Source organism: Arvicanthis niloticus, chromosome 10, assembly GCF_011762505.2.
Source record: "Arvicanthis niloticus isolate mArvNil1 chromosome 10, mArvNil1.pat.X, whole genome shotgun sequence".
NCBI classification, from domain to species: domain Eukaryota; kingdom Metazoa; phylum Chordata; class Mammalia; order Rodentia; family Muridae; genus Arvicanthis; species Arvicanthis niloticus.
In genome coordinates this window covers 20,773,946-20,786,244 of record NC_047667.1, presented here as the reverse complement: position 1 = coordinate 20,786,244, position 12,299 = coordinate 20,773,946, and the positions used below count along the sequence as shown (strand labels likewise).

At 45.7% G+C, this 12,299-nt stretch overlaps 1 protein-coding gene across 1 annotated transcript; it reads right to left on the bottom strand.

The window, feature by feature from the left end:
* Positions 1–1,637: 1,637 nt before the first annotated feature.
* Positions 1,638–12,036, bottom strand: Avpr1b (arginine vasopressin receptor 1B). The gene is made up of 2 exons (XM_034513627.2): positions 10,944–12,036; positions 1,638–2,743 (listed from the first exon to the last, which is right to left on the bottom strand). Exons 1-2 carry the CDS (start codon positions 11,881–11,883, stop codon positions 2,409–2,411), a joined length of 1,275 nt encoding a protein of 424 aa, XP_034369518.1. The 5' UTR covers positions 11,884–12,036; the 3' UTR covers positions 1,638–2,408.
* Between the last annotated feature and the right edge of the window lie 263 nt (positions 12,037–12,299).

Sequence of the window (12,299 nt, the reverse complement as noted above, 5' to 3'; positions counted from 1 at the left end):
GAGTAATGAACTTACAATACACTCCAACACAGAGCGGCATGATTCTGTTTATCCTGGGGTTGGGGCTCAGAAATGCTTTTGGTTCCCTTCCCACAGATCCCACCTGCTTGTACCCCATCCAAGGCAGAGGAGAGGTGGTTAGATGCATGGGATTGCCTTGGCAACAGAAGTCATAGGACAGAGAAAGAGGAGGTGACCAGCCGCCTCCTGCCTTGCACCTTTAGCACTGGCCGCCCCGCCCACCCGTGTCTGTTTGCTGCTCTCCAGTTCTCTAGTACTCAAGAGCTATGTTCTGCTCAGTCATAGCATATACAACTCGGGTTCTTTTCTTTTAAGGAACCCTAAGTAGGCTTCCTATGGCAGACTGGCTTTTAAAGAAGTGCCCTAGTTTGTTTTCTGTTGCTCTGATAAACACCATGACAACAACAACATCAACTTGAGGAGGAAAGTATTTATTTCATCTTATAATTCCCAGGTCACACTCCATCACTGAGGAAGTCGGAGCAGGAACTCAAGTCAGGAACCTGGAGGCAGGAACTGAAGCAGAGGCCATGAAGGAGCGCTGCTTACTGGCTTGCTCTCCATAGCTTGATCAACCTGCCTGCTTCCTCCCTCCCTCCCTCCCTCCCTCCCTCCCTCCCTCTCTCCCTCCCTCCCTTCCTTCCTTCTTTCCTTCCTTCCTTCCTTTCTTTCTCTCTCTCTTCCCTTCCTTCCTTTCTTCTTCCCTTCTTTGTAAATTTTTAAGTAATTTCTTTTATTTTTTGAAGTTATAGTGCCATTACACCATTTATTTCCCCTTTCCCTTTCCCCCCTGTAAGCTCTCCTCTATACCTTACCTTCTCCTCTTCAAAGCCATTGCCTTCTCTCATGAGCTGTTGTTCCATACATTTATGTACATGTGCATTCCTAAATACAAACCGCTCGGTCTGAATGGTGTCACTTGTATGTATGTTTTCATGTCAGCCTTCTTTTTTGTACAATCTATGGCCACTGCCCACAGTGGGCCGGGCCCTCCCACATCAATCACCAATTTAAAAACCGCCCACAGACCAGTCTGCTGGAAGTGATTCCTCTACCGATGTTCCCTCCAAAAGATGACTATACTCTGTGTCAAGGTGACAAAAATACTAGGCACATGGGAATTATTTCTGCAAAGCCACAGCCACTTTTTAAAGCGTCCCTAAGAATGGGCAGAGCGAGCCTGTTTCCGAGAATTTTGCTCAAAAGCTTGTAGATCTGCAGTGATTGCAAACCACGTGTATGCCCACTTTGACTCTACTACCTGAGACAGCCAGGCGCAGCATTTTACTGACTGTGGTCACAGCTGGGGCAGAGTCAGGACCCAGCCCTCCTAACCTGCTGCTAGCCGGTGCTTTTTGTATAGTTCTGGCTGTCCCTCAGAACCAGAACTGAGGTGGAGAAGTTCTCCTAAGATTTTAGTTCCCCTGGAGATATTAGGAAGAAGGGGTAAGGCCTAGCTTTCACCTTTCCTCAATATCTCTTCCTACCTTGGAAGAGGACTCAACAATACAGAACTGAGGTCAGCGTGATCCACATGACAGTGACCAGACCTACCAGAGCTGAGGCCAGGTGTATATGGAATTGTTATGGAAATGGAACAATTCTAAGAGCCTGTTGGTTAGAACACCTTTGTTGTTTGGGGACTAGTACCTGGTTCCAGTCTTGCAAAGCCATAGAAAGCTAGAGCCGAGAAAGACCTTCAAGAAACTATCTCACTGCAGGTGAGGCTGAGACCCCAAAAGTGGAGATGGCTTCCCAGGACAGAGCAAAGATTTAAAACCTTGATTCTAACTTTCCCTAGAACTTCAAGGACTTCTAGAACCATTACCATGTCATCTTTTTTTCAAAAAGGAAGTCTGTCCTACACTGCCCCAGAGGAAGGAAGTCTGGGTCCCCGGAGGAGATAGGGAGGAACATGCTAGCCCTATGGCCTTGGCTGAAAGTCCCACATACCCATCTTCTTTTCTAATAATCTATCCTCACCTCTCCTTGTTCCACTGTGATGCACCAGTCAGGTTAGAATTGTGACAGTAGCCAGGCAATAAGATGAGCCTCTGCGTTGACAGTGCTGTCAATACTGCTAGCAACGCTGTTAGCAACAGTGCTAGGCTGTTCCAGATCTAGGACACTATATCTACCAGTTGGGTATGTCTACAGGTGCTCTGTGAATGTGGTGGGAACAGGCGAGTTGAGTTTCCTGATTTCCAGCTATCTAAAATTAAGAGAGAATGCCCCATACCCACACTAAGCACTGCCTTCAGTAGTGGCAGCCATTCTGGCCTCTTCACCCTGCCTCAAACTAAACTCCACTTCCTACCATCCCTGAGCTATCTAGTCCATATTCCCAGTGCCTGAGATACACAGAGCCAGAGTCCGGGGAGCCTTCCCTAAAAGATGCTCGTCTCCATAGTGGCTTCTCCATCCGTCTGTTCTAAATCCTTCAGTGAGCCTGCAGGCCTGGGCTTTGCATGGAGACTGAGGTTAAGGCTGAGACGGAGAGTAGATGGACCACAGGTGTGGGTCAGCAGTGTTGTGCGGCGGCTAGCAAGGCTGCTGTTGGAGAGCTGCCTGTGTACTCGGGGCTTGGAACCCCTGCAGCAGGCACGGTGGCTCAGGGAACGTGGCAACAGGTGGCTGTTGAAGCCCATATAGATCCAGGGGTTACAGCAGCTGCTGAGGTTGCCCAAAAGCATCGAGATGGTGAAAGCCACATTGGTAGAATCTGCCAAGACAGAAGCACGAAAGGCATTAGAATCACAGCTCAAGAGGGGTCAGCAGGGGTGCGGGTGAGAGGCTAAATCACCGCTGAGCAGATGAAGACACTTCCCAGAAGGGGAAAGAGATTTACTTGGGGTTCTATAATCAGATAGGCATATCCCAGACTTTACCTGTAATTCCCAAGTCTAGGTCCACTACCCTAGTTCTGGTTGATTTTTAGCTTTAGGAATAGTTTGCTTCAAGTTCAGGTTCAAGTAAATGCTCCTGTGTAACACTGGTCCAAATAAAAGAAAAAAAAATCTGACCATGAATGTGAGGGTTCGCTCCCTCCTCTTCCTTTGATCTGGTCTCACTGTGTAACCCAGTCCAGCCTCAAGTTTAAAGCAGGCCTTCTAAACTTTCTCTCCACATGACCCATCTTCACCCAAGAAAATGAACGTTTCTTAGGGTGTCTATATAGGTGGACAAATGGAACATTTACTGGTAACAAATCATAAAGAAGTTAATTTCCTTCTTTCCCAGGGGGCCTCATGGATATGTGTGTTTTTCTCTTTGCTGTGAAGAATTTCTTCCAGTGTCTAATGTAGAGCCTGGTGGTCCTGGGTTCCTGTAGTCTGTTTTCATCCTGGAGAGTTTCCTTTCTGTTTCAGTTATGGTGGACTGAAGGCTGAGCAGATACATATCCCTCTAAGCCCCCTTGCTTTTAAAGCCTGCTGAGGAATCAGTTGTTCCTCTGATGGGCTTGTCTTTCTGTGTGACTTGGTGTTTCTCTCTTGTTGCTTCCAATGTTCCTTAACTATAATAGGATGAGAGCAAGTTCTTTTCTGGTGGTATCCATTTGGTATTTTAAATCCCTTACCTGGATGTATTTCCCTATGATAGATGATTTTTGCAGGTATGGTTTTATTGGAAATGTTTTCTATGCCTTTAGCATGAGATTTCTCTCTTTCTCCTATCTCCATGATTTGTGGGTCATGTCTTCTCAGGGTGACCCTTAGATCTCAAACGTTTTGTGTGTGCCTTCCTATTAATTTACATTTTTCATGGACTGACTCGGTTTCTCTATTCTGTCTTCAAGCACTGATCGATCCTTTTGGTGAAGTCTTCCGTGGATCTTTCTATTGACTTACTAATTTTAAATTTCCGATATTCAGTTTGCTTTCCCTCAACATTTTGGTCTCTCTCACATCTTGTTTTTATTTCAGCTCTTCATATCCTCTTGGAACTCATGAGGGTTTTATTTCTGTCCTCTATGATTTCATTGAACATACTTATAATCATTCCCTTAAATCCTTTGTATGGGATTTTTGTCTACTTCAGTCTCGTTGGAGGTCATTACTGTTGGACTAGAAACTTTTGAAGGAGTTGTTTTTCTTTGGCTTTTCATTTTCCTTATGGTTTTGGGTTAGGACTTGTGCATTTGGGGTTGTTAGGTCACTGGTTAGATTGTTTAAAAATCACTCTTATTATTTCAATAAAAATATTTACAGTGTTCAAGAGACACTACGCTACATTATGATAGGGTTGAGGTGTCATTCTTCTTTATTAGACTGGTGTTCAGGGCACCACGATTGATCTACCCTGAGAGCGGAATAGTAGCTGCAAAAACAGTCACCATGAAAGAGTAAGCCCACTATGGTAATATAATAGTAGTCAACTAAAACACAGTTACTTCCTAAGCACCAAGCATGTTAGACAACAAAGATGAGCTGATAGTACTATAAGCATGAATTTATTAGTCAGGTGAGTATAGGAAATAAAACATAGTAATCATATACTATATGTATAGTAATCACTTCATCAGACACAGCATTGGTTGGTGAAGAAAGAGTAGAGGAGGGAAATGTAAATTGGAGGAAGAGTAGAAGAGACACTCGTGAGTGCGTGGGTGGTGAGAGGTAGTTTTGATTAAAGGTAGAATAGGCAGAGAAAGGAGAGGAAATGTGGATAATTTAGAACCACCCCAGCTCAGAAGGCTGAGACGCAGAAGCCATACCCAGGCCAGTCAGTGAGCTTAAAGAAAGGGAAATAGGAAAAGAGGAGGGAGGGAGCAGAGAATAAGACAGAACTGGGTGCTGCTGGCCTAATAACCCAGCATTGGGTGTCAACTAAGGGAAAACAGAAGTGAAGGGGAGAAAGCTGGATCGGGGCACAGAGTACAAATACAGTCTGGTCCATTTGCTCGTTCCTGGCATTCTTTCCCTTGCCCATTCTTGCCCAGAAGCCTGTTTCTGCCTTACAGGTTGTGTCGGGTCATGGATGCTGCAGTATTCTTCAGGGATACTTCTGAGTCCAGTTTCCTGTTGTGCATGCTGTTCTCACCTTTGGAGATCATTGGATGATCAGGTTACAGACTCTTGTCCACTCCATATGTGGCCCTTCGCTGGTCGTATCTCAGATTCTGTCATTTCTAGGGAAGTCTTTCAGGAGTCCAGTTACAAACACTAGTCCTGAACCACGGTGCAGTTCAAGATGCTTGAAGCTCTGCTTGGAGCCCACATTTAAGTCCCCCACAGACTGTAGCTTTGGCTCAGTTTCCACATCACTGAACACTGTGTGGCTCTGATTCAGTTTCACCACTGTCTGGCGGTATTCTGCTGGTCAGGGCCAGCATAGAAACCCACAGTGCCCACTCTGATTTTCATTTATTTATTTATTTATTTAGTTAGTTAGTTAGTTAGTTAGTTTCCGCTCTGAGTTTCTTAAGAACAAAGTTCACAGAGGGTCTCAGGTCACCAAGCCACTGAAACAGCAGGGGTCTCTTTAAAATGTCAATTTATGGCTACCAAGAAGAGGGGATCTTCCAAGTATCTTTTTTCTCTCTGTTGCTGCTATGGAATTGGGGGGTGAGGGTGGGATGGAGGGCCTTATTCCCTCACATTTTTACTCTTTAAAATATCTGTCACTGAAATTACAGTCCAGATTTTCTGGGTTTCTCTGTCATAAGATTTAGCTACAGATCTCTGTAGTTCAAGACATTTATTTTGAAATGGTTTTTTTTTTTTGGTACATATTTATTAAAGACTAAAACAAGTTTTCATGATAATGATATGGATGTGCTTGTTTGTGGGCATATCTTAGCCAAATATTTGATATTATAAGACACAGAGCATTTTCAATGTTTCTTAGAGTTGACTAGTATTTTGAATGTATAATAGTCAATGCTGGGAATGTCACTTTCTATGACTATGTAATATAAAATGACAGAAGAGTCTATAAAGACATTTCAGATATTATTGGAAATTTGATCCCAATCCGAGATCAAACTTCATTCAATGACATTTTCTCCTAGTGTTTGTATGCATTTGTGTAGTGTATATGCATGTGCACATGTGTATACATACATGCTTGTATGTATGGAGGTCAGAGGTTCATGTCAAGCGTCTTCCTCTGTCACCCCCACATTACTACTTTTTTGACACAGGACATCTCACTGAACCTGGAGCCCACTAATTGGCTAGACTTGGCCAGACAGCAATCATCCATTATCTTCCTGTCCCAGCATGGATCCCACCACCCCACCCAGGCTTTTTCCATGGATGCTGGCAATTCAAGTTCAAGTCCTCATGTTTTTATGCAAATACTTTACCCACTGAACTTCCTCTCCTGGTTATTTTTTTTAATATGAAACTCAAGTCAGTAACTCAAACAAAAATTTTAAAGCTCAAAAATTCCAACCCATTCCAACCCAGTGCAATCCAGAGAGAAGCTAACTCCGTGTGTGCTGAGCATCGACGTTAGAAATGTAGTAAGAGTGATTTCGGATTTTTCTACTTTCTACAGAGCATTCTTGCCATATGCTCTGCTCGCCATATTCTCCTTTGCCTCAGGCCCAAAGCAATAGGTCAGTAGACCTTGGCATGAAACTTGTAAAATTCCTTCACTATGGGAGAAGCCAACTGTCATGCTGCAAGGAGGCCAGTGGAGAGGCCTTCATGGCAAGGAATCAGCGCATGTGCCCAGCCTATGCACAGAGGCCCGCCTGCCAACTCATACACAAGTGCACTTGAAAGCAGATTCCCCCCCCCCCCCAAGATGAGCCTCCAGATGATTGTAGTCCTGGCTGATAATAACATGACTGCTTACCTGTGAGACACTCTGAGCCATAGGACCCAACACAATGGCGTGTGAATTCCTGACCCTCAGAAATGGTGAGGTGAAACGTATCACTCCAAAGACAGTCAGCTCTCAGCTGGATAACTTCAGCCATCTTTATCTGCCTTCTCACGCACGCCTTCGCCTCATTCAGTTGTCTCAGCCTTCCTGATGCTGCGACCCTTTAATACAGTCCCTCATGTTGTGGTGACCCTCAACCATAAAATTATTTTTGTTGCCACTTCATAACTGTAATCTTGCTACTGTTATGAATCGTAATGTAAATACCTGTGTTCTCTGGTGGTCTTAGGCGACCCCTGTGAAAGGGTGGCTGGGCTTTGTTTTCACTTTAAAACGTTCTATTTCTAACAAGAGCTAACAGGTGTACATGCGGTAAAAACATTGCCGTTTGTAACACGTTTGGATCTGAGCTGAGGTGCTTCACACAGCATTCTTTGGCTTACCGGGCACAGCAGCACACACAGTACAAGAGTGTGCATGCTGTACATTCAGAACCAAGGCTGCAGTGGACCTGCAGGGCGCAACACAGGTGAGCATTGCCAGAAACACCTCAGACTCATTACGCATTCGCTTTTGAATAAATCATCCATCACTGCACATTCAAAAATGCTTTGCTCTCACCAAGAGTTTTTTTTCAATCCCCAAATCCACCTATGTGACTCTATATGGGGTCCCAACACACGGTTGAAGGACCTTGGCCCTAATAGATATAGACTTAAGATGGGACACGGTCTATACCTTACCCAGGGAAAATAACCAAGTTCAGGGCCCTCTACTTTCCCTCACTTGTGTTATAATGGCTTCTTGGGGCCCTATGGACTGCCTCCTCCTTCTTCTCTCTAGTCTCAGTCTCTCTGTCATTTGGTCACTGAACATGTGATCACAGACTTGTGCAGGTTCCTGTGCTAGGGACCTGGGAGGGTAATGAATGAAGCATGGCTGCTCAGCAAGTCTGCCACCATCCCCAAGTATGACAGGGGCAGGCAGGTTGTCTGCACAGGGCATCAGCTTGGGTTCCAATCTTGTTCTCAGATTGTAGCTAGGAATGTGTTCTCATGGGAGAAACACAAACAACCAAAAAAAAAAAAAAAAAAAAAAAAAAAAAAAAGATTCATCTTAGGCAGACAGAATGTCCAGGTGAAAAAGTCCAATAAGATCCCTTTCAGATACAGTTTTCTTCCTAGAGTTTAATGGAAACACTTCTCACAGCACAGGAAAGCTGCTAGTATGGCCCTGGCCTCCTGCTGCACACATCTGTGCAATGCTGCAGCTGGTATGCTAGCTTCTTCACAGAAGAAGGATTTTTTAAAACAATGGCAGACCTAGTAAGAAACTCACAAGCTGACCTTCCAGTTCTTTTAGCACAGTCAACAAGGATTGCCACTCCTTGCCTTCTGTCTCTAAAGGAGAGATGCTGGACCCCACCAGAGCTACCGCCACTAACATCAAAGGTCCAGCAGTAGTAGTAGTACATGCAAGAGCTTCAAGACAACCCTGAATGACTCCCTTGGGTATGCTCTGCATAAGGCCACCTCTGGGACAAAAAAAAAGGACACGGGGTGGGAACATTTAATAAAAGGTACAAGTCATAGGGGAAGAAGCCAAAGCTTCTTCAGTGGACAAATTCCATGCCTTAGGAAGCATGTTTTGGTTCAATCCCTGTGAGCCAGGCACAGTGTAAGGACTGAGGGTGTGCCATGAGGAAGCATCAGATTCCATGGAAGCTCTGCTTCTCAGCCCTTGTAGGAATATTTACCACACCCAGTCCAGGAACACTAATTCAGCTAACAAGGGCAAGGAGAAAGGTTTGACCAAAACCCATGGGAGAATGGGGTGTACAGAACAAATAATTCTAAAGCTTTTATTTTGTCAAGTTGCCTTTATTTTTCTGAGAGCACACTGTAGGACAGTGTTTTGTCTCTGCACTGCTAGGTCAGAGAGGCCCTCGGACACGGGAAATCAATGTCTACGTAGGCAATGTCTTGGGGACACTCTAATAATAAAGATGGATGCTTCAGGCAGGCAGGGCTAAACCACACCAATAACGGAGAAAATAGAATTCATTTTCCCACACATCCTTCAATAAAGGGCAAAAGCTACCTCATCCTTAGCATCATTGGCCAGGCTGCAATTGTTGGGAGAAAAGTACTGGCTCTATCACCGACTAGCAATGGCATCTTGGGCCAGCAGCTTTAAGGCCACTCTGAGCTCCAAGTTACTCAAAGGCACTGTAGAGAAAGCCACTCCATAACACCATGCAGATGCACATGCTTGGTGCCAAGAAGCCCTTCCTACTAGTCTAGCCTTGGCTCGTATGCTTAATAGTAAGTTGGATTTAATATGCTCGTTGCTTACAGAAAAACTTGCAAACGCCTTCATGTTCAGACTAATGTCAAAAAGACAGAGCCAAGTGGGGTGTTACATAACTGTATTCCCAACAGTTGGAAGGTAGAGGCAAGAGGATCAAAAGTTGGACATCAGTCTGGGCTTCACAGTAGTTACAAGGTCAGCTTGAGTCGCCTGCAGCATCTGAAGCTCAAGAGGCTGCTGACTACTCCATCCTCTGATACCATCTAGAGCTATTTTTTTGGGGGGGGAAGAATCTCATTTTGTTTTTCAGATAAGGGGAAAGCCTCTCTCCTTGTAGATCCACATTAAGAACCAGGGTTGTAGCAAGGCATGGGTTGAAAGAAAGAGCCTACTCTTGCAGAGGACCTGGGTTCTATTCCCACTACCCACACAGAGACTCATGACCATCTATAATCCCAGTTCCAGATGAGCCAATGCCCTTTTCTGTCTTTTTGTGAACCGAGTACACACATTGTCCACAGACATTCAGGCAAAATATCTGTACTCATAAAATAAAATAGCTAGAAAGAAAAGAAAGGGAAAGACTGGGAAAATCTGAAAGATTGGGCTCTCTGCTCCTTACTCTGTCACCCCATGGATGAGAGGCGTTGGGCTAGTCATAGATCCCTATGTGCCTCCCTGTCCTCAGTGACAGAATGATGGAGTTGAATTTGAGGTCTAAGGGCTGTCGTATGCCAGCCCTAACTAATTAGAAGTAGTTGTTGAGAAAGAGACATGGAGCTATGTCCAGACACAGAAGGGAAGGGCACTCAGAGAGAAGACAGTCCCCATACCCAATATTGCCACCCTGGACCAGATTATTTGAAACCCCTTTCAGATCTGTTAGTCTATGATCCTCAGGTTCACATAGCATGCTAGAAATTGTCTAAGCAAATGCACCAAGCCCTCTTTCCCACAGGAGCCGTTCTAATCTCTGCATTATTCCAGAACAAGCGTTGTCTTTCACTAGCAGCACATGGTTATTTTAAAATTGTTAGGTAAATAATCAAAATTTTAAAATCAAGAATTTTTTTTTTTTTTTTTTTTTTTTTTTTTTTGCTGGAGAGATGGCTCAGAGGTTAAGGCTGTCCTTCCAGTGATCATGAATTCAATTCCCAACCACCACATGGTGGCTCAGGAGATCTGGCGCCCCCTTCTGGCTGGGCAGACAGAAATATCATATAATATACCTAATAAATAAATTAATTCTAAATCAAGAAAATCCACATAACTGACAGTCACTCGACAGAGCCTCAGTTGGGCAAGACGGTGGTCTGAATGTCTGTTCCCAGAATTCTTGTATTAGAATTAGAATTAACCCTCAAAGTCCTATGCCAATGGTACTTTTAGGTAAGACCTTTGGAAACTGATTAGACTTTAGGAGCTTAAGAATTAATAAGTTTATGAGTTAGCAAGAAAAAGTATGCATACTATAAAAACCAATTTGGTCACTTTCAGGGGTGCCCTTCACCACCCTGGAAATCTTCAGAGAGTCCCCACTTTCAAAGAGAACCTTCCCAGACTTCCCATCTTCTAGGAAAGTGAGAGATAAACTTCTGTGCTTCAAGTGTTAAGTGGGTATTTGTTACAACAGCAGACGATGCTCTAAGACAAGCAAGCACCGACTCTCTTAGTTATTCTGTTCATTTGTGTCCTGCCTGGCTCTGGGAGGCACTGTGATCCTTATCCTGACCCTATTGTCTGTCCCCACCACCTCACCCCGCACCCCACATACTCACCTTCATTGGGGGCATTCTCGTCCCACACAGACCACATCTGGACACTGAAGAAGGGTGCCCAGCAAGCAATGTAGGCCAGCACAATGACAAAGGTCATCTTCACTGTTCGGATCTTTGCCCTGGAGATGGTACTGATGCTGCTGACCCGGGACGGCAGCCCCCTAGTGGCGGCTGCAGCGGCAGAAGATGAGGACTTGTCCCAAGTCCGCCAGCCCCTTCTTTTCTCCCTGCCAGCCTGGGTCTTGACTTTCAGATTCTTGCAGATCTCCTGGCAGATGAGGCTATAGCAAGCTGTGAGCACCACCACGGGCAGCACAAAGATGGCCATGGTGGTCCAGGTGATGTAGGCCCGCGGGCCCCAAGAAAAGTAGAAATCTGCCCAGCAGTCCAGCACCCCTGAGCCCTGGATCACCTCTCGCAATGAAAAAATGAAAACTTGAGGGAGGCTGAGGATGGCAGCCAGCAGCCAGGGAGCAGCAATGAGAGGGTAGGTGGAGAGACTGGGCTGCTGGAGGCTCCGAAGAGGATGACAGACAGCCAGATACCGGTCCAGCGTCATGGCCAGCAGCATGTAAGTGGAAGCAAACATGCTGAGCACCTGTAGATATTTGACAGCCCGGCAGAGGAGGTCAGAGCCCTGGAAGCGGTAGGTGATGTCCCAGAGCAGCTGAGGCAGTACCTGAAAAAGCGCCACGCCCAGGTCGGTCAGGGCCAAGTGCAGCACGAACAGATGCATGCGGGAGCGCTTGTGGCCCTGGCGGCCCAGGGTCAGTAGCACAGCCAGGTTGCCTCCTGTGGCCAGAACCAGGACAGTAGCTAGGATACCAATCTCCACTTTGGCTAGCTCTTCATCCCTACCCAGCCAGGGTGTGGTGGCATTGGGGACAAGCAGGGTGCCCCCAGGGTAGGGGGTGGCAGTCCAAGAAGGCTCAAAATCCATGGTTAAGATTTGAGGGAGAGAAGGAAGGGAAGGTGGATGGAGGGACGGTGTGGGTGAAAGTTAGGAGTTGGATAGATGAGTGAGTGAGTGAGAAAGGTTTAGAGGTGTCGGATGGAGAGGAGGGAGATGAGGGGTGACGATGGGCTGAAGGCTTAAAAAAAAGGTGTGGTAGCTCAGCAGACAGAGATAGAGAGAACGAAAGAAGAAGGGAACAGAACCAACATCCCTGACCACACAGAGGCTCGGGAATCAGAGAAAGAAAAGGAGGGTCTGGGAGCTTGGTGTCAGCATGGGAAGGTTGGAGGGGATTGGAGGTGGGGGCTTCTGAGAGGTGACACAGAGGAAGCAGAGGGAGCAGCTGCCATCCACCCCAAAATCACTTTGTCCAAACTTTCTTTTGAAAGTGGAGAGAGAAG

Coding starts and splice junctions, on each gene's coding strand:
- Avpr1b (XM_034513627.2), bottom strand. CDS start 11,883: ATGGATTTTGAGCCTTCTTGGACTGCCACCCCCTACCCTGGGGGCACC. Junction 2,744..10,943: donor CGAGAATGCCCCCAATGAAG/GTGAGTATGTGG, acceptor CTGTCTTGGCAG/ATTCTACCAATGTGGCTTTC.